General features: G+C 52.8%; 7 protein-coding genes across 7 annotated transcripts; 5 read left to right on the plus strand and 2 right to left on the minus strand.

Annotated features, from left to right (window-relative positions):
• Positions 1-2,723: 2,723 nt before the first annotated feature.
• KVR01_012636 (uncharacterized protein) lies at positions 2,724-3,782 on the plus strand (the record flags this gene model as incomplete). The annotated part of the gene is made up of 1 exon (XM_044794091.1): positions 2,724-3,782. One exon carries the CDS (start codon positions 2,724-2,726, stop codon positions 3,780-3,782), a length of 1,059 nt encoding a protein of 352 aa, XP_044638447.1.
• Positions 3,783-4,469: 687 nt separating this feature from the next.
• KVR01_012571 (uncharacterized protein) lies at positions 4,470-4,973 on the minus strand (the record flags this gene model as incomplete). Its single annotated transcript, XM_044789989.1, has 1 exon — positions 4,470-4,973. One exon carries the CDS (start codon positions 4,971-4,973, stop codon positions 4,470-4,472), a length of 504 nt encoding a protein of 167 aa, XP_044638382.1.
• An 847-nt stretch (positions 4,974-5,820) lies between these two features.
• KVR01_012585 (uncharacterized protein) lies at positions 5,821-6,815 on the plus strand. The gene has a single exon (XM_044789944.1). The coding sequence runs from the start codon at positions 6,164-6,166 to the stop codon at positions 6,770-6,772; it is 609 nt and encodes a 202-aa protein (XP_044638396.1). The 5' UTR covers positions 5,821-6,163; the 3' UTR covers positions 6,773-6,815.
• A 3,940-nt stretch (positions 6,816-10,755) lies between these two features.
• Positions 10,756-13,526, plus strand: KVR01_012685 (uncharacterized protein). The gene has a single exon (XM_044790023.1). The coding sequence runs from the start codon at positions 11,262-11,264 to the stop codon at positions 12,903-12,905; it is 1,644 nt and encodes a 547-aa protein (XP_044638496.1). The 5' UTR covers positions 10,756-11,261; the 3' UTR covers positions 12,906-13,526.
• Positions 13,527-17,610: 4,084 nt separating this feature from the next.
• On the plus strand, positions 17,611-18,569 carry KVR01_012650 (uncharacterized protein). The gene is made up of 3 exons (XM_044789745.1): positions 17,611-17,711; positions 17,790-17,995; positions 18,060-18,569. The coding sequence occupies exons 2-3, from the start codon at positions 17,856-17,858 to the stop codon at positions 18,388-18,390; spliced, it is 471 nt and encodes a 156-aa protein (XP_044638461.1). The 5' UTR covers positions 17,611-17,711; positions 17,790-17,855; the 3' UTR covers positions 18,391-18,569.
• Positions 18,570-19,113: 544 nt separating this feature from the next.
• KVR01_012566 (uncharacterized protein) lies at positions 19,114-21,274 on the minus strand (the record flags this gene model as incomplete). Its single annotated transcript, XM_044785966.1, has 2 exons — positions 19,114-20,129; positions 20,194-21,274. The coding sequence occupies 2 exons, from the start codon at positions 21,272-21,274 to the stop codon at positions 19,114-19,116; spliced, it is 2,097 nt and encodes a 698-aa protein (XP_044638377.1).
• A 2,576-nt stretch (positions 21,275-23,850) lies between these two features.
• KVR01_012611 (uncharacterized protein) lies at positions 23,851-25,741 on the plus strand. The gene is made up of 2 exons (XM_044788773.1): positions 23,851-24,357; positions 24,427-25,741. Exons 1-2 carry the CDS (start codon positions 24,051-24,053, stop codon positions 25,422-25,424), a joined length of 1,305 nt encoding a protein of 434 aa, XP_044638422.1. The 5' UTR covers positions 23,851-24,050; the 3' UTR covers positions 25,425-25,741.
• The last annotated feature ends 1,150 nt before the right edge of the window (positions 25,742-26,891 follow it).

Below are 26,891 nucleotides of genomic sequence, written 5' to 3' on the forward strand. Positions count from 1 at the left end.
AGCACCCCTTTTAGGACCCTTCGCCTTTGCCTTCTGGGACCCTTCGCCTTTACCTTTACCTTTTAACACCCCTTCTAGCCTATACACCTTTAGGTACATTTAGGTACCAACTAAGCATTCAGATATTAACTAAACGCTAGAAGGCTAGAAGTCTAGAGGGCTAGAAGGCTAAAAGGGGTACTAGAAGGCTAGAAAGAGTGTAGTCTTTACCTTTACCCTCTAGACTTCTAACCTTCTAACGTTCAGTTAGCATCTAAATACTTAATTAGTACCTAAACATACCTAAAGGTATATAAATTAAAAGGTAAAGGTAAAGGGTCCTAAAAGATAAAGGTAAAGAGTCCTAAAAGGGGTACTAAAAAGGGCTTATACTTAAAGTATTAAAAATTAGAGAAAAGGCTTATATTATAGAGTTACTTAATATTAAGTTAAAAAGTACTTATAAATATAAGGGAGTTACTAAAAAAAGTAGGTATTAAATATATAGAAAGAAATTACTAAATATATAGACTAACTTATTAGATATATAGATATTAGCTCCCTTATTTCTTACTTTTTAAAAATTAAAATAAAATAAGTAATAATTTATATATTTATAGAAATTTAAAAAGTTTTTATATATAATTAACTTTTATAATTAATTATTAAAGATTTAAGAAAAGTGGAGTAAATCCCCCTACTTTTTTACTCTATTTTTCTTAAATCTTTAATAATTAATTCTAATAAATTTCTATAAATAAAAACTTTAAAATATAATTAAATATTATAATAATATATATTATTATAATAAAGTTTATTAATTATTATTATTTAATTAAAGTAAAAATTAAAATTTAATATTTTAATTAATTTCTTAACTAATTATTAGTTATTTAGTTAAGAAAGAAAATATTAAAGTTTAATAATTTATATTAAACTTATAATAATATTTATTAATTATCTAAATTTTTTCCTATTATAAGTAAGAAATTTAGTATTTAATAATATTAAATTTATTATTATAAGATTTTTATAGAGTTAAATAAAGTATATTAAAAATCGACCTTTTTGGTGGGAAATGTGTGTGCGTTGGTGGGGATGTGCGCAGACCGGTCCACCGACTTACAGTATGGCTGTGACGGTGTCATTGTTAGTAACCATGGAGGTAGGCAGCTTGACCAGACGCCAGCTACCATCGACGTCCTCCATGAATGCGTCAAGGCTGCCAATGGCAAGATCGATGTTCATATTGATGGTGGGATTCGAAACGGGTCGGATATTTTCAAGGCGCTGGCTCTTGGGGCTAAGTGCGTATGGATCGGCCGGCCGATTATCTGGGGCCTCGCGGTGAGTGACACTGATTGACCTTATTCCCGGGTGGGCCGGGGTTACTAACCCGGGAATCACTACAGTACAACGGAGAAGCAGGAGTCACTAAGACTCTTGATATTCTCTATGAAGAGTTCAAGAGATGCATGCAACTATGTGGCTGCAATAGTGTATCTGACATTACTCCTGCTTCACTTGGAGTCGTCTCACGAGACGGCCCACTTGCAAGATTGTGAACGTTTGTCTATGGGGTGTGGTGGAAGAAGAACACATGATAAGAACCCGCACATGTGATTTTATATTATGAACGCCAGTCATATGTCCTGAACCGCTTTGATTGATTGCTTGCCTTCAGTATGGTGGTTGTAAAATGCCACTTCCCCTTCTAACAAATACCCACTTCGACTGTCCGTCTATCAAACCGCAACTAGTAGCTCTAAATTTCGAGTGTTGACCTGTTACCGTACTGTTGAGTAGTCCTTTTCATGTCTCTCTTAGGTGTTTGAATTCCGTCATGTTTTGAAGGAAGTCTCCAGATGCCCCCAAATCTCTTCGTGGATTGACCAGACTCCGTTTTCAAAGTATTTCAGTGTGGTAAAAGTGAGCTTGCTGAGTGTCTGGTTGGTGCAAAAAACCAAAGTCCAGCGTTGAATCTCCAGTCTCTATGTAGAATATCATAGACTCGTTGTTCTGCACTGCGAATACTATCGGTGATTCGATGTGCCTAAAGATCCATAGCTTATCGCAGCAGGCTTCGCGCCAGATTTGGGTAAGGTAGACATGCCCAGGTGGACGACTGTGATCAAGGGCAAGAGAGTAATATAGAGGATCCACATCGGGAGATACTAAAATCTTCACAGGCACAATCAAGACTGAGACAGTTTCATTCGTGACTCGGCTATTGTTAGCAGCATTCCATGACTTCGGTAGTCATCAAATTGTGATCAGTGGGGGTCTCCAGTACAGATTACATGGGTTTGCCATTAATTTATGTCAATGTCTCCAAGGAAAGGTAACTTTCATTACCCATCTGACTAGAATTCAGAGAACTCATCACTGCAAGGTTGGCTATATAGAATTGACTGATTAGGCTGTCAGGACGGGCATTGACAGAAAGAGGTGGCGATTCTCAACCCTATGGCTAGCAAGGGAGAAGACTACGGGCAATCGAGACCGACTCAACGGCTCAACGGTTCAACGGCTGTCTCTCCCTGCTTCTATGGATCGGCCGTTGTGAAGATTGTCTCACCAATATGAAACAGCAAAAGCTCGGATTATGCCAGTGCATTGCACAGCAGACTAGGGACAAGAGTGATATAATCTGCAGAAAGACTGCATGAGTGATGGTGCTTGGCCAGAGGCTGCCGACGTCCAAGACGGGAACCTTTTCTTACTCTACCACGTCTTACTAAACCATGCTTTTCCAGGCTCCTGTGACGTTACGACACGTCGCGGTTGTAGCCGCTGTCCTTGTTATCATCCATTTGGTCTTCTTCAGCGGATTGTTCGTGCACTCTAGCACCGATGCCTTCTACGAGTACTACGATCGCATGAAGTGCTTGGTCCCCCCAAACTCGTCCTCTACGATATTATCACCGACAACTGGGAAGACGAAGTCAACAAAGCTTCTTAGCCCACCAGAGACGAACATGAGCATCGCGTTCTGTTCATCTGTCCGAGACCAGCACAGAGATATGCCGGAGTGGTTCATACACCACTACTACAACATTGGCATCAAGCACTTTTACATCATGGACGACGTCTCGCACCCCCCACTCTCTACCTACGACATCGATGGGTATTACGGTATCCCTTCCTCAGCGATTACGTTCACACATTTCAATGAGGGGGAGCGACAGGCACACGGTGGAATGATGCAAGAATTTCTAAATGACGAATGCAACCGACGATGGGGTGAACTCCATGACTGGATCGCTTACGTTGATGTGGACGAATACATAGGCCTCATGACAGACGAGACTCTTCAAGAAATCCTACAGCCGTTCCTTGATGACCCGACAGTAGGAGCATTCGGTTTGATGTGGTGGATGCACACATCAAATGGGCACATACACCGTCAAACCTCAACACGCCGCGCCTATACAGAGTGTATGAGCGACAGAAGTCCAGAAGGCATCGACGACGAGGAGTACGGGGTCGATAACGAGCATATCAAGAGCATGGTGAAGCCAGCGCTGTACAACAAGAATCGAGATTCGCCACACGACTTCAACACTCTGAATGGCTCGGTCACCGTGGTAGAGAACGGAGATGTTCTACCCCATTGGTGGCACCGACCTCCCGTTAGAGACAGAGTTGTGCTGCACCACTATATCGTGAAGAGCGAGGAGGAGTACGCCGAGAAGCAGTATAGAGGGAACCAGGGCGGCACATACAGAACCTGGGAGTATTGGAACCATATCAATGATGGACCGAATGAGCCGTGTGAAGACATGCTGAAATGGGAGATATAAATACGATAGAATCGTGCATTGATTTCAAGCATCAGAACGGAAGAAAAAAAACGACGAAAAAAAAGAAAAGAAAGAAAACAGAAAACAGACTGCCCGGGTCCCGGAGCACCCATAATGTTACCGTACCAGCGAATACAATGCAAGAAAATCGATGTTACATTCGATGGAAACCACAACAGAAGGCATGAAGTAAGGTGGAGCGCAAATTATTGAAAAAGATCTATTTGACAAAATCGCCCCGATCACTCTTTGAGTACTATGAATGAATATAGTCTGATTTCCACACCGTAAAATATCCTGTTTCTGTTTGTCACTGATAAAGGCTTCACTCTGTAACTAGCCCAAAATTCGAGTGCCGCTTCAAAGACTTGCCCCGGTTATCTGCAAATATGCCACTGCTTCGGTAACGCGCATGTCTGGATTTCTCAAATGGTGATCTCAACGCCTCGACGACCAGAGACAGCAACGTTGAAAATCGAGTCCATGATTCCTATGTCATCTTTAAATTTCCATACGTAAAAGTGCTCAAGTCATCGACTGATAGCTGACCAGGTGTGGCCGTGACACTCATGACTAGGCCGACCCCAGCTCCAAAATCGTGGTACATTGGCCCTATGACCTCTCCGGCGCTTCTCAATGATATTAATTAGCTCTCCCTCAAAACCTACGCTCCCGAATAGAAGAAAACTATGACGCACGGGGGACGATCGGAGGTGCATCCACTTCAGGCTCACTCTTGTTCACATCGGGTGTGTTACCTGGCCGGCGCGGTCCTGTGCGCCGAAACGTCTCAAGGCGTTCGGGGAGGGCCGGATAGGCAATCGCCGCGACGATAGTGAAAACGAACGCCGCGATGAAAATTTGCGAGACCCCGAAAATGCTGGCCAGGCTGGGGACGGTTTTGGCTGTGATCACGAAGCCTGCTACCGCTGAGGAGAAAGCGATGAAGCTCAAGAAGAGCCATGCTCCGAAGAACCTTGCGGCGGGCTTGAGATAAATTTTAAGCCTGTCGTAGTATTTCGCTGGGATGACGGTTGCGAGAAAGAGCATGGTGGTGATTATGAAAGCCGCAAGGTTGTCGTCCGTGGGGTCAAAATCTCCATTGATGTATGCGGCAAACGAGACGCCCAGGCCAAGTCGAACGGCCCAGAGCGATAATGCTTTGAGATGGAGGGTAGTCCAATCAGACATGATTACGGGTGTGTGTTCGTTGGTTTGAGTTGCGTTGAGAGTTGTGCCTTCCGCGGATAGGAAGTTTCCAAATCAAATACAGCGTTGTCGAAAACGCCCCCTCGCCCTGTCTACTTATTGAAAATAGAGATACTTTGTGAAATAGCTGGCAGCTGCTCTAGTACTAGCGCATGACGTTCGCCGTTATTGAACAGAACGCGGGACATAAAGAAGAGGGAGGTACAGAAGTGGAGCGCGTGAACAGTCTTTGTCGGCAACCCCATATGTATCTTTGTTGAGTTCACTATTGCTTTCCGTTTACGGTGGATGACGCGCTCTTGAATGATTGCACTATCGAAAGGCAAGTTAAGGTAAGTTACGGATTCGATGGACCTTTAACCTGCCCTGACATCAACCACAGCCTTCTAATAGATAGGATAGGAACCTTCTCAGACTTGATAGCTTCACCCATGTTACCCCTTTGCACCATTTCGTGCCGACTACAAGCATTCTAAAAATGAAAAGATTCAGTTAAAGTCTCGCCTTAAATGGAATTATTCCAAGTTACTTAATGCGATCAGAACAGACTCTGAAATTTCAGGCAATCAGCCCGTCGAAAGAAAGAAAGAAGGATCTTTGACTATAGGGCATTGACTGCTGTCATTTTCCAGTAACTCTACCCAGGTATGAGCGTTTCGGCATGAGATGCATTCACTTGATATATGCGCTAGTCGCGCTGCTGAAATCCGAATCACCCTCCACTGTGTACAAGTTCGGTGCATTGCTCAATATACCCGAAGGTATGAATTGGATGGCCACTGGCAAGGTTCTAAGTTGGCCATGCTGAGTTGGACTGCTGCGTGTGATTGAAAATTACAGAAACCACAACCTTGAAACGCGATTGTTGGACCGAAAACCCCATAGGAAACATCCTGGTGTTGAGTCTCCACAACATGGACGTTCTAGGCTACATCCTTTTTATTTCTGTCGATATTGTGTCAATTACGCCCTTCCTTCGGGTAGCCCACACCGTACCGTGTCGAGAACGCCCTTCTATTTCCTGTTCTTACCCAAACCTCAGGTGACTCTCGAAGGCTGTGGTCCAATACTTTGAGGTATTTAAGTGCCCAGTGATGCCCTCCTAATAGTCTGCTGCAAAATGCCCCATACCCATCAACCGCGCAGAACAGCACATCAACGCCTCGTCAAATATGAGTGATAAAAGCCTCCAATTCCGCATCGCCACCCCAGACGATGCAGTCCAGATCCAAAACCTGATCCAGTCATCATTCCGCACTGAAGACCCAAGAGCAAACTGGACGGGGAGCACAGAACTCGCATCACAGTTCCACATCAGCGTCGACGAGGTCCTCGCCAACATGCACAAGCCCGACTGCGCCGTCCTCGTGGCCACGGACCCCGCCGACGGCGCGATAGTGGCCTCGGTCGAGTGCGTGAGGCGGCGCACCACCAGCACCGCTGGCATCTCTGCCGACAACAAGAACAAGAACAACAACAACGGCGGCGGCGATCTGGCGCGGCTCTCCATGCTCGCGGTGGACGACGCCCGGCAGCGCAGCGGGCTCGGGCGCAAGGTGCTCGGGCGCGCCGAGGACTACTGCCGGAAGGAGTGGGGTGTGACAAGGCTGGGGCTTAACGCGCTCTCGACACGGGGGGAGCTCATCTCGTGGTACGAGCGGTGCGGGTTTGAGAGGACAGGGGAGACCTCCGCGTTCCCGCGCGGGCGGTTCCCTGCCCTCAGCCTACCTGAGGACCTTTGTTTTGTTGAGCTGGAGAAGGACCTGTTGAGGGTTGCGTAACTAGAGAGGCTTTGTTTTTTTTTGGGAGGAGTTGGGGGCTACGAAGGGGGGGGGGGGGTGATGAGGCCAAGCATAAGGATCCGATGTTGTTGCCATTTTCTTTGGATCATAATGTCATGTTGCATAGTTGGACGAGGCGGAGGAGCCGTTGTGAAGGCTGCAAACTCTGTGCTGGCCAGGTCGATTGGATGGCGACAACACCTCGCCCACCGTCGGAGCCAATCATTATGTTGACGTGCGGTCGTCAATTTCTCTTGTCTAATTCTATCGTAGGATTTCCCTGCGCATGCGAAAGGTAGCGGTGAGGAGATGGCCAAATACGTGAGCCCAATGTCCATCACTTTCCGGATATCGCCTCCTGTGCAACCAGGCCGCGTGCCAGCGGGATGCATGTGCGTCCCACCCCCCAGTGCGGCTGCTGTCGCCGCAACGGTTTAACTCGGATCTCAAGGAGGAGTCCGAGAAAAAGGCCTGGGATCTTGCGGGCGCGCAACGCAGGCAGGCTCCGGTGCGGACCTCAGCTGTACAAGGGGTCTTTTCTGTATCAAACCATGACCGCCCGAGGAGGCCCAGGACCGACCGGACTTGGGGGAGCAGAATGGGGCAATGACGGAGCTCGGGGGTTTCGCAGAACTTTGGGGCCTCTGTGATGGATTTGGATTGCTCAAGTTAGGGTCGGTCAACTGAGGGGCACGCCAGCACACCGATCCCTATGGAGGATTCAGTCCTTCACCATCACCGTGCAAGTGTTCGGAGATAAAGTGCCACAGATGGGGTGGTGGCAGGGTCGGTGGTTTGTCCCTCGGAGTCGGGCCTGAGTGACGCAGGGGTCGGTCGAAAAGCGGAGGGCAGTCCCTTGGGCTTGGGGGGGGGGGGGAGAAGGTTCTAGATGGGAAGCGGGCTCGATGTTGCACAGGACAAAGAAAGGCACTGACTAATTCCCGACAACTCTAACTCATCCCAGCTACGACTTCACGTCAGCGCCAGGAGGCTCGAGGGGGGCTTGCGTGGAAGATCGGCCTCAAGCCAGAGATTAAGTTGTCGGTGGATGCCGCCTTGGTCTCGTCGAGTGCGAAGAAGCTCATTCATGGTTGAAGGACGAGCGGTCAGCGACTCAGCGATGGCGGGCCCAAAGATTTCCGGCGCAATCGCCATGCTCACTGTTTCACCATCATGACGGGAGATCACACCTCTGAGCCTTGGGCTGACAGGCGGGTGGAGGTCAGTAAGACATGGGGCTAGACTACCAGTTGTGCAGTGTGTTCAGTTTGTTGTTTGTGACATTCCGAGGGGGTCTGGGGGTCTGTCACGCTGACTGGGGGTCTGTCAGAGTTTGCCGTCCTCGTCAGCCTTTTCTTGCGGGGCATCTTTGGATTATCTATCAGGATTTATGACCGGGCCAACTTTGGTCGGCCCAACTATAACCGGAGCAACTATCTGGGAACCGTATCTATCTGGAGAGTCTAGGCTGTGGGGGTACGGTAGAGTTTACTTCGCGGGCGCTGCAGTCTAACTAGAGTCGTTTCCTGCCAGCCCTGCCAGCTTCCTAAAAGGCTCCATGGATGCTGCGCGGGCCCTGTTCAGGGACCTGGGCAGCATTGTCTGGACCCAATCAGCGGGTTCAACATGCTGAGCGTGGGATTGTCCAGCGTATCATCGTGCACTGGGGCTGCCGCGTAAGTGTGCTGTCAACTGGTGCCCTCCCTTGCGCTCACTGGGCTGAGAAAGGTATCAATTGGCGTCGCGCAGCAATAGATCCACTATTAGGGAATCCTTCGGATGCGGATGGTCGGCCGAACTGATGGATATTTGCACATCTCCTCGGGTCTATTCGTGGCTGGCATTGTTTCTATGCTCTTCTTACCGGATCATGTTAAAGTATGGCGGTTATGACTAGATTTCTTTTGTGGGAGCTTGTACACGCCTCCCAGTACTTCTTGTACCAGTAGGGCTGGCTGTTTTCGGACGCTCCCAGCGTGGCCACAGACAGGTCTGAAGTACTAGTAGCGTGAAGGGCTGATGAATGGCCCAGCACCGAAGGATTTGGAAGAAGCGTTCTTTGGCGCTTGGTTGCTGACATGGGGCTACACCTTATTCGGAACATGGCAAATCAGGGCCCAAAGCTTGGCTGCAGCTTTGCCTTGTCTCAGGGCATCGTGCGCGACTTGCTCAGGGCCTATTTCTCGTGGCATATCGCCCTGCCCGCAGCCACCCGCCGGATAGATTGCTCGAAGCTCTTGATGCCAACGCCAGGTCCGTCATGCTGCATTGGCTGTTACGAGAGAATCGTGAACGATGGAACGAAGGCATCTGGGCATGCAGGCATGTCGGCCATGAGTGACTGCTTACATAGGGGTATGTATTTCAAGTGAGGCCAGGGCCGGTAGCACAGCAGGTCCAGCGCATCAACCTTGGAAACGTTGCAGCCAGCGGACATCCACCCAGCCACCCCTCCTCTCACCGTCAACGGAAGTTTGCCTATTGTTTCATCAACTGCACTGCTCGGCAAACCCTTATTTCCCCGCCGCCCTGATATCGGGTCCGGATTTAAAGATAAAGAAACGCATATACGGATGTGTGCCCTGCCATTGGACACGGCAGCCACCCTCTCTCTGGCACCGGAGCGCGAAGACGCGAACTCTGAGGGTGAGGGTGGGGGATGGCGGCGTGGGTGAATTGGGTGAATTGGGTATGGATGTGAGGTTTGGGGGCCCTCGGTGTGACTTTGCAGGAGGAGGGGAGGGGGGCGATTAGCAACTGTCATCCCATATACCGGTGACTGCTGCATCGTGTGTCCCTTACCCCCATCCGAATCCTAACAAACATAAGCTTACTCTCTTGGGCTTGGTAGTGAGCGCTAGCACACAACCATCCCACGGTCGGTGACCTACCTGTAAGGCCCCGTCCGGCTTATTCGTGACGCTTATGCTCCTATCCCGCATCATTACCATCAGCACCGCTCGGGATGAGATTCAAATCTTCCCAAAAGCTTGCCTACGAGGCCACCTGAGATTTACGCGTACCCATGCCTGTACCGGCAAGGGCTTTTGAGTGAGTGAGTGTGTGTGGTGCCCTTTTTTTACTTTACGGCCCTGTTCTCAACGGGAGGATTTGGACACACGTGGTGGGGCTCCTTCGCCTGCCAGGCCATGCCAAATTTGCCCCCTGACAGCACGTTGTCCGCGCAAACCGGGGTAGGGCGCCGGGCTGGCTGGCTGCAAGACCGCGCTGCTTGGCCCAGAGGGGACAAGTGCCTGGTGTGGAGGTTGTAGACGCAAGCTGCGGCTCGGCTCCGTCCCCGGATAGTAAGAATCAAGACTGAGATCCATGGATGCCGGCGCCCGGCTGGTTGCTGAGCAGTGACCCACTTACTGACGCCCGGCGATATTCTCTGCTTCGACTACGTTTGCTAGGACAGACCTCTTCCTCCTGGTGAGAATTCATACCGGTATTTTGTCCGTGGCAGCTCCCGAGGTCGACCCCACATGATATCCGGAAACTTTGGAAGGCTCCAACGAAGCAGCCGGAGCAACAAGACGAGACTCGAGCACCTCATGGCGAGGGAAACCTTGAATGGAGTGGCCGAGACAAGGGGACAGGTGTCGAGCAGAGGTTGGTATTCTTCCATGTCGAGGGCCTATGACGCCCGCCCTTTCGGTGGCTTCCAAGGTTGTCTCTCGCTCGAACAAACGGCTCAAGCCCTCTCCAAGCTGTGTTGTTCTTGACTGGCAAGCTTCCCATCCACACTGCAAGCCATATGCGGGACCGGCCGCCTATGCCTGCTCTCGGAGAGCCACTGGCTGGGGGAGGGAGTGCCTAGTTCGTCTCAACCCCCATGCCATCAGATCTGACACACCCCAGTGATCTACCGTCAGACCCAGCGGGCAAAAAAGACCAAAAGACCCTGAGGTACGTATCTTTCTTCTTCGCCAGATTCCAACCTCTCTGGCCGCGCCTCCTCCTTCCCACCCATATCCCCCCACCCATGACACCCCAGTGCCAGGAACCTTTAAACTCTGGCCGGGGTTTCGTTCATGGCGGCGTGCCTTAGTCCTGCCCTTGGTGACAGCTCAAGCATCAGTGGCCAGCAAACGTGGGTGGCAGGTGCTGATGGGTCGGCGTGGGCCATGTCAGCCTTTTTGTACGCAAGCCATTTGAGCAACGATCTGCTGCCAGTGGCCGCCGTTGTTCCTTGTCAGGGTCTGTAGAAGAAAGTCCTATCGATGCTGCCATGAGGGCGTTCCGAGTCGGAGCCTTGTCAGACTCTCTCTCCATGCATGTCCTGCCCTGGCCAGATACAAGTATATCGGCCAGCCTTCACCCTCGGTGACCCCAGGCCCTCAGATTCATTTATTTTTCCCTTTGAATATTCCCGGCTCCGGCTTATTACTTGACTGCCATCCACATCTTCGTGAGGTCGCTGCTCACCACCGAAAGAAGACTGCGGTCCAGACCTTCCCTCCCCGGTGACTTTCCTTCAGTCGTTCACATGATGAACTCACCCAATGTTCCGTCAACACCCTCGGCCACGCCGTCTCCGGCGACCATGACCACCTCAAATACACCCTCTGCTGTTTCCGCCCCGTCGACCAACGCGAGGGGAGCAAATCGACGTCCACCCAAGCTTCGGTCGTCGTGTGATGCCTGTGGGGCGGCCAAGGTGCGCTGCGACAAGACACAACCTCGATGTGGCCGCTGTGCGGCTGGCGGCATCACCTGCGTGTACGGACTGTCGAGGAAATTCGGCAAGGCCCCGAGAAAGAAGGCGCCGGCTGAGACAGGAATTTCCGAGAATCCGGCGTCGAAAGCAGTGGCCCAGAACACACACCAGAGCAGCCTCCAATGCTTCCCAGATTATCGTTCCTTGTCCGGTGGCACAGCAAGGGCGGTCAAGTACGAGCCCCGGTCAGCCACGTCGCCCAGCTTCGGGCTCGAGGACAGCCTCATGGCCTTCACCAGCCATGGCGGCCACGACATGTTCATGCCCTCCCCAGACAGCATGGACAGCTTCAACGACCCCTTCTCGTTTTCGGACGCGCCGCATGGCCACAATGCGATACTCCGAGCAGGCCCACGGCACCACGGAACCGTGGATCCTCTGGACCTGACCTTCTCGGCGCCAGACTACTCGACCTTCTCGGAATGGATCCAGCACGACGACCTGATGCACACCCCGGAGAGCCAGCCCGCCAGCGACGCTGACTCGGGCGCCCACATCACAGCACACCGCCTGCCCACCTCCTTCTCCAGCGCGTCGCTCGAGCCCTTCGCGCCGTCCGAGGGGGTGACCACCCCCGCGGCGGCGGCCAGCAGCAGCAGCAGCAGCAGCAGCACGAGCCTGCTGCAGGCGGACTCGCACCACTGCCAGAAGCTGGCCTACGCCACGCTGGACAGCCTCAGCGTGCGGCAGGACGGGGCCGAGCAGCACCACCTCACGCAGACCATGGACAAGGTGCTCAACCGGAACAAGCAGGCCGTCGACAACATGCGCCAGCTGCTCGCCTGCCCCTGCTCGCGGTCCCCGCACCTCGCCATGCTGTACGCGAGCATCACGTCCAAGATCCTCATGTGGTACCAGCTCGCCGCCGGCTGCGCCAAGCCCGCCGCCACAACCACCACCGCGACGTGGGACAGCTTCCCGCCGCTGGACGGTTGCAGCAGTGGCGGTATTGGTCGTGGCGGTGTTGGAAGTGGTGCTACCGGGCACCATACTTCTCCTCATGATGTCCACCACCACCACCACCACAACCAGCCCACACCGCCGTTGAGCGCGTCGTCCTCGCCGGCGGCCACGTCCGCCACTCCCGCGGCGAGCCCCGTCGCGGCGCAGGCGCAGGCGCAGCAGCACAAGGGCTTCGTCGTCACGCCGATGCAGTTCTCCGTGGGCGCGTTCAGCGTCGACGACGAGGCGGCCCAGGAGGCCCTCCGGACCCAGCTGCTCCTCAGCGAGCTCAGGAAGGCCGGTCACCTCATCGACCTCCTCTGCATGCAGGGCGGCCGCCCCGGGGAGCCCGCCGCCGCGGCCGCCGCTTGCGGTGCTGCGCCCGGTGGCGAGGTAAACGATATCTACTCAGCGCTGGGCACGTGGCTCAAGTGCGAGCTGAACAGGACTGTTGGGTCGCTGCAGTCGTGAGGTTTGCTTCGGGGGTGCTGGTGGTGAACTCCGGTCCCCCTTTCTTCGTCTCCTTTCTTTCTTTCTTTCTTTCTTTATAGAGACGTCTATGATGATCCCTTATGTAAGTCGACGGCGTTGTGACTGTGCTTAGTGTTGCTTTTGTTTCTTCTCTCCTTGGGCGGAATGAGTCTGGATTTACACGGCCGCAGGTTGGGTCTGAAAATACACAGGTTGGGCGGTGTTTTGTTTTCGTTTGGTCTTCTGCGGTCCGCCTGCTAAGGACTGCGCCGTCTTGCTTCTCAAGGCCGGCTTGCAAGTGACTGTATCGTGACGCGATCGGATATCGCCTCCGTCAACAGGAAAGGGAGGAACTTTGTCTTGTTTAGAGTACATCATGTGCGGGAGATGAGTCGCGCTGGTGGATTGACCTGTTGAGAGAGTGACAGGTGAGGATTTAGCAAGAGGAAGAGGCCGCAGCCATCAACTGCTGCAGAGCCCGACCTTGACTCGACAGATCGGCCTGGGTGAGCCGTGATAGAATCATGCTGTGTTGTTCAACAGCTTCAATGGAAACTAGAGCAGTTGGCTTTACACCTCATGGATCTTCTCTTGATTTCCTCGCCATGTGAACGTGGTGACGATGTTGACCGCGGCGACGTGGAGGCTGTAGGTGATTTTGGACGCTGCTCGCAGTTGTCTGTTCATGTTGGTCTCTTATTAAAATCGGTGTAGGCTCCGATGCTCATGTCCCCGCCCCCACGTCGGCACTTGTGAGGCCCATCATTCCACGACATGTGGGGGCAGTCCGGAATTCTGCATGAGCGCAACTGTCAGTCGATTTCGCGAATCACCTCGAGGTCTGTCAAAACAAAGTTACCCTAGGTATATTGGAATGACTGGTAAATGAGAAAGTGACAACGGTTTTTGATAAATCATGAAGCATGAACATGAGAGGTGTCAAAATGTGGATGCTCAGGTCAGCTGGTGCCCGAGTGGTGAGCCTGTCGTGTCAGGGAGAGCTTCAGCGCCGGCGTTCACTCTGCCGTCAAGACGCCAGCAACACGAGACTTCTTGGGATAAGACACTGCAATATTTGAAAGGATTTCAAGTTGGTTTATTCGAGAAGGCCGAGTCTAATCTCTTCATCGCCTGCAACCCTTTCCTGCGGCATAACCCACCAATTTCCCCACCCGGAGGTCGTCGGACTCATGTCTCAAGGACTCGTCAACGACGCGTATCCCTTCTGCAAGGTAACGAAACACAATCACGACAACTGTGGATGGTCGCATCGACGGCCGCTTAAAAATGCTGGTCTACAGCAACGCAAATATAAATGTAATCTGTGCGTTTGGAATCCACGAGCAGTGACAGGCATTGAAAGTAAGATTATTCCAGTGTCAAGATTAGAATACACGCAAGATTAAATCGACCCAATCCTCACTAATACTGCACAGTTCTGCTACTGCGAGTCTGCAACCAAGTTTGAGCAATTCAGCAAACATAAATTCAACTGAGTTGGTCTCTGTACTGCCCCAAACAACTTGAGACTCATTTTGGTGCAGTCCAAACGGCAGTTGTAAAACACCATCCTATGTTCTAGTAAACTTCTGATCGTCAAGATTGACTCACAAAGACTTTTGCTTGGTCGTGGAATAGCTTTTGTACAATTACCAGACCCAAAATTATTCTCTGCAACAGGTTGTGGGTGCAGCTGTTGAGAGCTGCCGGCCACGACTGCGGCACGCCGGGCTCCATAGCGTCTTCAAGAGCGCTGAGTAGTTCATGTCAAGATTTGCGAGAACAAAATATCATCTTTGAGCATCATAAATATGTCGATTCACTCGGCGGATCACCATCTACAAAGACACTCTTCGGGGCAACTTGGGAAACCACACGAGACCGCCGGCCCGCGCCTAGGAGCGAAGTGGAGGCTGTGATTCGAGCGCTCGCTGATAGAACAATGCATTGTTCTCTGTTAACAGGGTAAGGGCCAGGCCTAATATCAACGAGCAGACTACCTACATCTGGAGGCACCTGAGTATTATCAGACCGTTCTAGAAATTTCGTTGTGGAGCCAAAATATCGTCGCTTTTGACAGTCAACCAACTCTTGCATCAGCCTTGTCTTGGACGTCTCTGGGTCCAACTCCAAGCTCTTAGTAGTATGTTCCAGGGGACAATGCCTCGGTTCCAGCCTGAATCTCTTTTGTTGTTTACTACCCAGGCATTTCGTAACAGACTTCGTTGGCCTTGGCAGGAAAGAAATATATTCTCAAATATAATGACCGTTTACCCCACTAGATGCGATCTGAAGCTGATGCAAGAGTTTCGATTCTCATCAATCCTGACAAGACCCCGGCCTCAACGAAATCATTTTTGAAATCATTTCTACAGTTGTCCATCTCCACAATGGCAACCGAAAAAATGGCCAGATGCCTGCCTATCAGACAATCCTCCCGTGGTGTCTGTGTCCAGGTCAAACTCCCCCCCCGTGGAATGGTTCAACTTCACCATGCCCGAGTCGCATTTCCTGGGGCAAGATAAGTATCATGCTACGTGGTGCCACACTTGGAAAGCAATCCTCCTCGCCTCCGGCGTCCCCTGCAACGGCAGTACCGACCCAGCACAATTCCTGCTGTCCAAGCAAGACGACCACGCCCTCGCAGTTCTGCTTCGGACCACCATGACACTTAAGGAGATGAAAAAATGGGAAACCGTCAGCTGTGTGACGGGGCAGCCGATCTTTGCCCGCCTGCCTGCACAATCGGGAGATGTAGCGGCTATTGAGATCGTCTACCCCTCCCAGCTGACCAAGGAGGAAGCGCTTGAATTCTCCATCTGGGACAAGCCCTTGGAAGTCATCGAGTGCAAGGCTGAGGCAGCGAATGGAGATTACTAGTAGTCTATGGTATTCAAGGACCCCTCCGTCTGAGCGCTCGTCTTCTTTCGGATCCTGCAGATTTCAGAAATTTGTGTCGCACGCGCACCATCAATTGTCCCATGTGAAACACTCATTTTGGAAGAGTTGATAAGAGGGATAGTCGCGGAAGGTGACAGATACGGGACTCGAGGCCTGGGGGGACAGAGCACGGAAACAACCAGGGCGGACAACTGGACAGAGAATGCGAAAGTAAGATGACACAATATTGAGATTCAAACAAAGCAAGGGCGAGAGAAGAGACGGGGCAGTTTCTGGCAAACAGTGGCATCAAACCAGCCTCAGGCACGGAAGGGCTACCGGCAGTGTTGCCATCTGACAATACAACACCGAGGCTCGACAAACAGTCTCGTTCAAGTTCAGAGCACACTGGGTTTGTTGCAAGGACTTTAAGCACAGAGGCATGTTCCGGGGGATGCTTGATTGCTCTGATTCCCAAGTCGGCGCGACTTGGGCCGTGCTGAGGATCGTGACAGATAGTGATGGGCGACGGACGCAGGCTTGAGGGTTTGGTTCAGAGGTGGCCGTTGCCATTGTTGACCCTGTACTGAGAAGGAAAACTACAACTCCGAGTCTCGGCATATGAGCAGGAAAAAGACCATCAAAGTTACCATTAAGGTGACAGAGTTGCAAATTGGATTTTGACATGCGCTTAAATCCTTTTTCCATCAGCGCTTTTCACTTGAATTAGGCATCTGTAACCTATTTACGAAGACCGCCATCTTACACTGTCTGGTTTTTCTCTCTTAATGTTAAGAAAAAGAAAAAGAAAAACAAACGCTGGGTCTTTGAGCTTTTACCCCTGGGTGAAGGGACCATACGCCTTCGGGATTTATACAGATTAAGAACGAACCCACCACTCAGCGAAATCAACAAATGTGCAAGACTCGGGAGTGAGACATTAAGTTAAGTGAAGGATCCTCCTTCACAGCCCTCGTGCAGTGGCTGCCAATACGACTTGTGTGTTGCTGAAAGTACCGTTGACCTTGACCTGTGGTATGCTTTGCAGAAGCCAACCCCAATCCTTATCCGGGCTCAGTGTCGCACTCGCCGGGGTGAGCCATAATGATGCGTGATAATGGGAGCCGTGGATCGGATGTTTTGTAGCCAATCGTCCCCGGACAGTTGTCCGAGCCTGCACTGACCATTGACCATCTCATCTGACCCCGCCTTGCGTATTCTCTGAAGGACGCACTTCTGAACATAACCGAAAACAGGGTAGAGAATTTTAAACATCGTGTACATTGCACATTGCGGGAACTTATAAGGCAATTGACCCACCAGAACATCCTACGCCTCATCACTGGAGTTGTCCTTCTGGCTGCCATGTCTCTTCACATCCCGGTGAGAGACCGTATTGTTGCGGTGACCGGTGGCGGCTCAGGTAAGCCCAATGCGGGATCGATGGGTTGAGCTGCCTAAAATGCTTCCCCCGCCTCATACCCTTCGGCGTTCTTGACTGGCTCATTCTGACGTTTCTGCCAGGCATTGGGCTGGCTTACGGTCTTCTCGCAAGGCAGAAAGGCGCCAAAAACGTCATCCTCGCCGACCTCAGGCTGACACCTGCGGCTCAGAAGGCCGTACAGTCAGATGAGAACCTCATATTCCAGCAGTGCGATGTGACGAAATGGGGGGATCTTCAAGAGATTATTGATATGTCATTGGCCAAGCTAGGGGATGTTCCCGATATCTATCTCGCATCCGCCGGGGTGTTTGAGCCGGTTCGTAAATCCGTCCACTACTTGGCTGGTAAAGAGTAGTACAGATACAAAGGGGTATTAAGATACTGGTGCTAAAATTTCATAGCCGTACTCCAATTTCTGGGATGACCCAGAGCCTTTGGACGCCAATGGCTATGCTTTGGTTGACATCAATGTGAATCATCCGGTCAGTCGCCATATTAGCAGTTCCAGTACAATGCCACAGCTCGTACTCGGTGATTCTGCTAATTCCATGAATCCACAGATCAAGCTCACTCGTCTGGCCTTGCGCGCTCTCCTTGGAAGAGAAAAGCAGGGGGTCATTGTCTTGATGTCCTCTGTATCTGGGTATATCAAGAATTATCCCTCGCCCCTCTACGTGGCAAGCAAGCATGCAATTTTGGGCTTCACCCGGAGCATGGGGGATGCTGAGCAGCACCAGGGCGTCAAGGTAGCCTGTATTTGTCCAGGGTATAACTGTCTATCTCATAGATCCAAGTTTGTGGTCGAGCCGCACTAACTGCCATCCGAACAGTAATGTGAACACACCTCTATGGACAGAAGGAACCCCAGGGGCAGGCGCTCGGTATGGACTTACGGAAAAGAATGCTTTGACAGCAGAGACGGTGGCAGAAGCAATAAATGAGGTTGTTGAGTCGCCCGACATCCCTGGTGGAGCAGTCATCGAGGTGTCTTTGGCAGGTACCCGAGTGCTCCCGGAATGGAACATCTCACCTCCCCCAGCCATAGATGACAAGACAGATGGAAGGGGGGTTACTGCATCGCCGGAGATCATCCAGAACTTGCTGTGCCCGATCGTCAAGGTGACAGACGCTGAGCGTGGGAAGCTCCGGGATCGTCAATAGCGCCATCCGAAGCTTTTCCGAACAAGGTATGGGAGGAAGTTGATTTTATGTGCAGACCCGTATGAAGGCGCCATGTCTGTCCTCGGACGTATACGGAATAGAAGCGAAACCACATTTATCTCCGGGAGATCCTACGGGCGCGATTTCCGAACTGCTCCGAGGAGAGCACCTTACTTGGCACGCTTACTTGGGTCTAAATACGGACTGCTTCTTCTCGGCCAGCTTAGCAAAATGGCAACCCTGAATACAGTATAGTTGTTCTCATTTTCACAGCTCTGGTCATCAAGAAGAAAATGGGCAGGAAGCTTGACGACGTTTGAACGGAACAAGGTCAAATGTGAATTTCTGTTCACCTTCGAGAGAAGAGAAAATCATCAATCTATACATCATGAAAGGCAAAGCCAAAACCAAGCGCGAAACCATGCAAACACCCAACCCGTCCGAAAGAAAACCCCTTCCCTTTTTGTCTGTTCTGGATTTCCGATTTTTCAGTGTCAAAAAAGCAATGGAGAAGCCTCCGGGGCTATTTGAATCAAAGCACATGATCTTTTTCCGAAATCAGAATGTACCGAAGTCCGAATGTCCCGAAATCAGAATGTTCCGAAATCAAAATGTTCCGAAATCAGAATGTAAATCCCAAACACCAATTCATCACAGGAAAACAAGATCACCTGCGCTCGTGTACAGCATCAATGTCTCAATGATGAGACTCATGGAGTGGCCCTACAGCTTGGAAGCACCAGTAGGGCACACGCCATCAACGGCGCAGACAGTCTGGGTCTGTGTGACTGTGACCGCAGAGCACTGTCCTCCGGCGCCACCGCCACCACCAGTGGCGGTCACGAAGACGGTCTGAGTAACCCGTGGGACAGTGGTAGTCGCCGGGACGACGACTGTGCTGGTGAGCTGACCACTTGAAGTGGAGAGCGTCTGGCTGCCGTTGACAGTGACAGTGACGACGCTCTGCGTGGGCAGCACCGTCTGGACAGTCTCAGAAGGCTGCTCCGGGCTGACCTCAGATGTCGCGGACGCTTCGTTGCTGACGGGGATGACCACGGTGCTTGTGAGCAGGGCAGTAGAGGACGAGGTGGACTCCGCGCCTCCTGACACAGTGATAGTCACGACGCTGACCGAGGGGATCACGGTCTGCACGGTGGAAGAGGCTGAGGGGACGACACCGCCTCCATTTCCTCCATTTCCTCCATTTCCTCCGTTACCACCGTTTCCATTGCCGCCTCCGTTGCCTCCATTGCCACCGTTGCCGCCCGAGCCTCCGTTGTTCTGAGAGCCGCCGCCGTTGTTGCTTGAGCCTCCACCGTTCTGGCCGCCGCCGTTCTGGAAGCCGCCGCCATTCTGGGAGCCGCCGCCGTTCTGGGAGCCGCCGCCGTTGTTGCTTGAGCCACCGCCAGTTGAACCGGATCCACCTCCGATGGCGAGTGCGCTGGTCACTGGAATGGTCGAAGAAATTGTGGTAGGGACACCGCTGATGGTAGTCTGGATTGTGGTAGGCACGGAGATGACAGTCACCAGGGTGGAAGTAGACTCGGATTCGCCACCGCCGTTGCCAGGCACTCCGCCGTTGTTGGGCGGAGGAACCGCGGTGGTGACCTGGATACTGGAGGATGACAGGGATGCGGAACCGTCCACAGTGACGGTGACAACAGTTGGGACGTTGACGACAGTGCTGCTTGAGGAAGCAGATGGGGTGGGAATGAAGACCGACTCAGATCCGCCCGGTACTAGGACCAAAGTGTTAGCATATATGAAGGCAGCGAAGTGATGTGGCGGGAGAGAGCAACTTACCAGTCACAGTCGTGATGGCAGAGGAGAAGCTGGATGCGATGGATGAAGACAGCGAGGAAGCAGCCGTAACAGGGCAGATGGTGGTGTACTGAGCAATGGTATCGGTGACGACAATAGTCTGGACGGCCCCGGGGGGCAGAGCCGAGATGGCACTGCTCTCAGACGCACCAGGGCAGCTGGTCACAGTCGGGGCGCAGGAGATGACAGTGCGGACGGTCGTCGCCTCGACAGTCAGTGTGGTCTGGGATACCGGTACAGAGGTGTTGGCAAAAGGTCCTACTGGGCCGCTGGCCACAGGCAGGTTGCTGCTGAGAGCACCAGTCGGGGCTGCGGCGCCGCCTGCTGCAGGGAACCCACTGGTCAAAGGAGGCAGAGGCGGCAGTCTTGTAGCCGAGCCGTTCGTAGCAGGTGCTGGTGGAAGTCCCGTGCCGTTGGCGGGGGGAGGAGGTGGCAGGGGGAGGCCTGATGAGGATGGAGCTGCCGAGCCAGTGACGGGCGAGTTTGAAGAGGACGCGCTTCCGGAAAGAGAAGCAGACGAGGAAGATGCTGCCGGAGCTTGTGCCCCGCCGCCTGTGGCGTTGACGGTGGGCAGAGGAGGGAGTCCCGTAGGCGGGCCAGAGGCCACCGGGGGGGTTGGGGGGATTCCTGAGCCAGATGCCTCAGCGCCGGTGACGGGAGAGTTGGAGCTGAGAACGAAATCAGAAGCAGACAGCGAGGGTGGAGGAGGTGGCAGAGACGGTGCAACCCCGGTAGCATTTGCAGTAGGGACCGGCGGCGGAAGACCCGATCCGGACGCAGTGACATATACGGTGTTGACCGAGACGGGAGACACCTCGCTGGTGGTCCGGCCAGGGCAGTCCGTCACATCAGACGCACAGGACGTCACCGTATAGATGTTGGTCGTGTAGACAACCTCTGTGGTGAATCGCCCACCAGCCGTGCCATTGGGAGGGGGGTTGACGACAGACCCGTTTATAGGGATTGGCGCCATCGACGGTGCAGGAGCAACATTCTGCCTGTGCAGAAGACCTCCCAGGGCGCCCTGTGCGAAGAGCACCGCCACGGCGTTGCGGTACATCATTTTCAATGTGCGTGTGGAATCTTGCGGAGTTGTTGAAGATGCTGAGTGAATCCTGTCCAGGGATCGAAAGAATGGTTGCAATGAAGAATGAGTGAATGTGAGGTGTCAAGACACCTAGAGAATGGATAGTCAGCAAGATCAACTGGCCTGAAGAGAAAAAGAATGGAAAGCACAAAATGCTGATGTGAACCTGAAGACGAACTTGGTGTCTTCCAAACATATCAGTAAGTAGCGAAACATGCTGCCTTCTTATACCAAATCTTCGTCGTCAAGATCACCACGACTTCGACAGCATCTCTAAACAACCCCTCTTCTGACCTTCATCTCCGATGTTTCCCTCACCCACCCACGACATGGCGTTTGTCTGGGTGGAATCAATATGTGTTTGCCAGGGAGGGTCCATGCAAAATGCCATCGGTGCCTGTATGATCCAAGTGACCTCTCCCGGTCGTGACGCAAGATGCTCCCTCGCGGGTCCCACAGTCGTCGTCTGAAGTTTTCATCTGAGCTTTCAGGTTTTATGCATACAAGGAAAAATCCATATATTTGGGACGAAGAGCACAGCCCCAGGTGGAGCAGCAGAACTTCCGCGACTTGTACCTAGGTAGAGTCCATGCCGGGCGCTTGGGCCGTCGGCGTGGGAGAGGGGTCCAAAGGGGCTCGTAGTTCAGCCCGAGTACATACAAACTGGTGGGCTATTTGCCCCTATTGCGCACTGAAAAACATGTACCCGATCGATCTGCAAGATAGAGTGTGGTCCGACCGGGGCCTGGCTGTCAATCTCCCGAGCTCGCCGTTTGGGGTAAAAGTCTCCGGACAGCAGCGAGGCGCATAATTGACAGGGGGGATCGCAGCATCAACAGGAGAGAAACAGTCTTGGCATCCTCCCTTAATTCCGAATCAGGGGCAAGAAACAACCGGAAACATGGACCTCAACGGGCGATTATGTCAGAATCTGGCAGGGAAAATGGCTACAGTACTCAGGGACGACAGGCACTGACAGGTACAGATTACTAGGACCCGCCAGCTCCGAAGCTTAACGTAAATCATATAGGACGTATATGAGGGGGTTCGCGCATCGTACACCAGCACCTCTTATGCAGACGGAGCCTCCCCTGAATCACGACAACTCCCGAGGTTGGGATGAAAGATCTCGTACAAGGGCTGTCAGGGTTCAATCCTGTTGCACTGTCAGGCCACAGTCGGCCAGGCTCGGAGGGGCTTCCTGGAGCTCACAAGCTATTTGCCGCTGTGTCCCAGCTTCCCAGGTGTTCGGACGATAAAGACCCCTCCCGAGCCCGAACTTGGCCCCTGCCCCTGAGCCCTCCCTACTGGTAGTATTCTCTCTAGGGCTGCCAATGCACCCTCCCTCGTGTATCCGGGCAGTGATGTTTCAAGGTCTAGAACAGGTTCGTTTCCCCCTTAGAAACATTTCATGCGCGTTCAAACAACCTGTTGTGACTCGAGGTTTCCCTGCCCATTTGGCAACTGACGTGGGCTGCATACCTAGGTATCCGGATTTCTGTCGTGACTCAAGTGCTAGGCTGGATTCGGCTTCCTATGCGGGTTGAACCACGATTGTGGGCACCGGCACTATGGTCTCAGATGGGAGACCGACTTGCCCAAGCCACCTTTGCAGCCGGCAGTCGACCATATCATCATGACCTGCCTGGCTTGCCTGGCTGCCCTGAATAGATTAATTGGGCTCACGGCAGTCGTAGCAACACACCCACTTCCACGTCGCTGGAAGCCGAAATTAGTTGAGGGGGCTTTCTGGTCATGGTGCTACTGAACCATACTACGTGACTGTGACTCGGATTGATTGAATATCTTGCACTGCCTCTTTTCGAGTTGTAGCAGCCACCAACCACGGACAGCCACAAGCGGCTTTCGAGTGTTGGAGAGTTGGGACGGTCGACGGCTTGCGCGGCCCGTGTCTTGACGAGCTCGATGGCTCAGGAATGCTCAAATGATCCATCATCACCATAATCTTGAAAGCCCTCGAAATTGCTGTGATGGGCTCACGTCGGGCTTCCGCATGTTACCGACGATCCTTATACATGGGTGCACGAATCTTTTGAATCTGCTGACGTTGCGCGTCGTGGTACTTCATCTGGATAAAGCATAAAATCGGGGCTCACAACCTTGTCCGCAAGCTGAGTCATGCTGCGGCTCCCTACCCATCTCCGCTTTGGGAAGACGTAGTGCCTTGGATGGATGGAAGTATGATTATCCAGCGCGTATACTTATCTGCATAGTTACCATAGTCATATGTGATGCGTATCGTCATACATTGAGAAAACAGGAAGACACCTGCAGTCAAACCTTTTCTCTGTTCACCTCTGCTCTTGCAACCTCAGACAGGGTGTAGTAGTGGAGATGACAAGAACGAAAACAATTGTTGTAGAGAAGCAGGGTGCAAAAGGGGCTTATACGTAAATACAATCCTGCTGCAGCGACACAAGGCGTTTAGTAGATACGGAAGTGTCCAACCATGGGTCGGCCTAGCATGTATTGAATGTTGGTATATGCAGGAACCGAGAGGCAGGCAACGAACGGTCTCTAGTGTAGCTGCCGCAATCTTATGACGTTAGCGCGAATTGGCCGACGTCTGCTTTACTAGCAGGCTTCCGGTGCCGCTGGGTATCTCCCGGTTCCACACCATGCGACCTCAATTCTGCCGGGTGGCCGGCACTGCGTCACGACACGTCGCTCGTGACATTCCATCATCACAAAGGCCCATTCCAGTAGTCAGAAAGTCGCGGTCATCGTCATAATGGACCTAGACGGTGATTGGATCATTGTCCCGCGCCACGTCGACGAGCCAGAGCCGCCTTATCTCGGCGACATCAGCTCTTACGTCGACAGCATTGCCGAGTCCCTGTGGCCGGTCAACAAGACTATCCATGATAACCCCGAATTGGGATACGAGGAGCACATTGCCCATGATACCTTGGTCGAGTTTGTGAAGTCCCAAGGGGGCTGGAAAGTGACACCATCGGCCTACGGAATTGAGACAGCATGGGTAGCGGTCCATGACACCGGGCGCGAAGGACCGGTGGTCTCCTTCAATGTTGAGATGGGTATGAATATTGGAATTACATTTTATGGTACTAAGTGATAGGCTAATAACCAACGTTTTGTTTTGTCAGATGCCCTTGTCGGTATAGGCCACGCCTGTGGCCACAACCTCATCGCCACCGCTTCGATGGCAGGCGGCCTCGCCGTGGCAGAGCTGATGCGCCAGCACTCACTGCCCGGGAAGGTTATCCTCTTCGGAACACCCGCCGAAGAAGGGGGCGGTGGCAAAATCAAGCTCATCGACGCCGGCGCGTACAAGGACCACGGCGTCGACCTGAACCTCATCTCCCACCCGGGCATCACGCACGACAGCGCGCTGATGAGGACTACGGCATACACGCGCTTCAAGGTCGAGTACTTTGGCCGAGAGGCCCACGCAGCTGCCAACCCGTGGCTCGGTATCAACGCCCTTGACGCCCTGATCACGGCATATAACTCCCTATCCGTGCTCAGGCAGCAGACCATGCCGGGTGATATCATCCAGGGCCACATCACCGACGGCGGGGCCGCTCCGAACATCATCCACGCCTACGCCGCCGGCGTGTTCGTGGTCAGGGCAGACACGCGCGCCAGGATGCTGGAACTCAAGAAGAAGGTCGACGGGTGCTTTGCGGCCGGTGCCACTGCCACGGGCGCGAAGCTCAAGATGACGGAGGAGATGGGTTATGCCGACCACGTCCCCAACCGGGTGCTGGCGCGGAGTTACACGCGATACTTCAACAGCCTGTTGCCACAGAAAGATGACCCATATGAGCCGCCCAGCTCGAAGATACCTACTGACCAGGATGCGGACGAGGCGAGGGGGGTTACGAGAGCCAGCACCGATCAGGGCGACATTAGCTACGAGATGCCGAGCCTGAGTGTTGGCTTCTCAATTGTGCCTGGGCCGGGTGGACAGGGTCCTCACAATCCCGAATTTGCAAGTGCAGCTGGTACGAGGGATGCGTTCGAGCGTTCCTTGAGGGTTGGGAAGGCCTTGGCGGGGACTGCGGTGGATGTACTGACTCAGAAGGGCATGCTCGAGGCTGTGCAGTCTGCTTGGAAGAAGGACATGGAAAAGAACGCTTGACATTCAGCAGCCATGACGCACACTGGGCACATTGTCCACGACTACAGGACCCTATATCCTTGCGAGCAAGATTTCTTCTTACAAAGAAATCTACCTCATTGACATTACCACTGACTTATTCGTGAAAGCAACTTATGGATCTCTGATCCGACGTCGACCCATATTTCCAGAGTTGTTGTTTGGGATGCATTGTCTTCAGGCCTAGGACGTCTCCAAGGCTTTTATGTTCCGAGTCCTCAGTAAGAATGGCCAGCTGCCTTTCTTGCATGGAGGCTCTATGTATGTCTCAGACGTATACGGAATAGAAGCAAAACCAGCTAGAGACCGTATTCAAAGAACCCCTAATGCGCACTATGGTACCTGGGCAGGTAAGCTGTGGTCCCTTGGCGTCCGGGACCGGAACAAGGTCTCCAGAACACTAATGTCTTGGCGGTGACGGTGGTAATCACCTGGGCAGCTGCATCCGCGGAGACGTCCTCACTGCGCATCCGGCAGACGCGATTATAACTGAGTGCTGGTCGGAGACCACGTCAACATTTGTCACACATGAGCATGGACCATGAATCATCTCTGCTCGGGGACATAAACGACTCCCGAGCGGACGGGAGCCGTCCTCCCGGGCCGGTTAACACCGTCGCCGACCGGTCACAGGAGAAGAAAAAGGCCGTTCCCAGCGGAAGACGGAAGACCTTCACAGGCTGTTGGACATGTCGCGAGCGGCACGTCAAATGTGACGAGCAGCGGCCGATGTGCAAGCGTTGTGTTACTGGTAATTTCACCTGTCAAGGCTACAACACACGGCTCACATGGCTCATACCGGGGAGCCAGAGGTCATCAAAGCTCAGCCGCCGCACTCAGCCAGTGGTCGAGGCAGACGCCTCTGACAGTATCAATATCCAAAGAGGCAGCTCTTCCTCAGCACCCCCGGCCTCCGAGTCACGATCCTCGCGAAAGGGGCGCAGGTACACAGACCAACGAAACAGAGCTGCTTCTATGGTAAACAAAGCGTACCAGGACAACCCGATCGTGGAGGATATGATCCAGCCCAGTCAGGCTATCGTTAATACGCGCGACCATGCTGTACTTGAAGGAGTTCCAAGCAATACCGGGTTCTCGGCGTACCGCAAAAAAACAGCCGGCACGGGACATACCAATCCAAAGACTACTCTATGGCAAATTTTGGACAACCCGCGTTGGTCACCAGAGGTGGAACACTTCCCACTGAGCTGGTACGGGCAGTTTGAACATGTCCCGGCCAGTGGAATGAACCTACTCGACCCTTTCGATGGACTTTCTGTTCCTCGGATCGGCAGCCCTATGAAACCGTTTGATGTCCCAACAACTCCTGCTCGAGAAAGACAACTCATCAGCCACTGGTCGACCAACCTTGCAGACAAGCTGGTACCATTGAGGAGCCCAGTTAACCCGTTCCTGACCGTCGTATGCCCCATGGTCCTCGAGGGTAGC

This window comes from Diaporthe batatas (genome assembly GCF_019321695.1).
Source record: "Diaporthe batatas strain CRI 302-4 chromosome Unknown Contig00020, whole genome shotgun sequence".
Taxonomy (NCBI): Eukaryota; Fungi; Ascomycota; class Sordariomycetes; order Diaporthales; family Diaporthaceae; genus Diaporthe; species Diaporthe batatas.

Coding starts and splice junctions, on each gene's coding strand:
- KVR01_012585 (XM_044789944.1), top strand. CDS start 6,164: ATGAGTGATAAAAGCCTCCAATTCCGCATCGCCACCCCAGACGATGCA.
- KVR01_012685 (XM_044790023.1), top strand. CDS start 11,262: ATGATGAACTCACCCAATGTTCCGTCAACACCCTCGGCCACGCCGTCT.
- KVR01_012650 (XM_044789745.1), top strand. CDS start 17,856: ATGTCCTCTGTATCTGGGTATATCAAGAATTATCCCTCGCCCCTCTAC. Junction 17,996..18,059: donor GTAGCCTGTATTTGTCCAGG/GTATAACTGTCT, acceptor CCATCCGAACAG/TAATGTGAACACACCTCTAT.
- KVR01_012611 (XM_044788773.1), top strand. CDS start 24,051: ATGGACCTAGACGGTGATTGGATCATTGTCCCGCGCCACGTCGACGAG. Junction 24,358..24,426: donor CTCCTTCAATGTTGAGATGG/GTATGAATATTG, acceptor TTGTTTTGTCAG/ATGCCCTTGTCGGTATAGGC.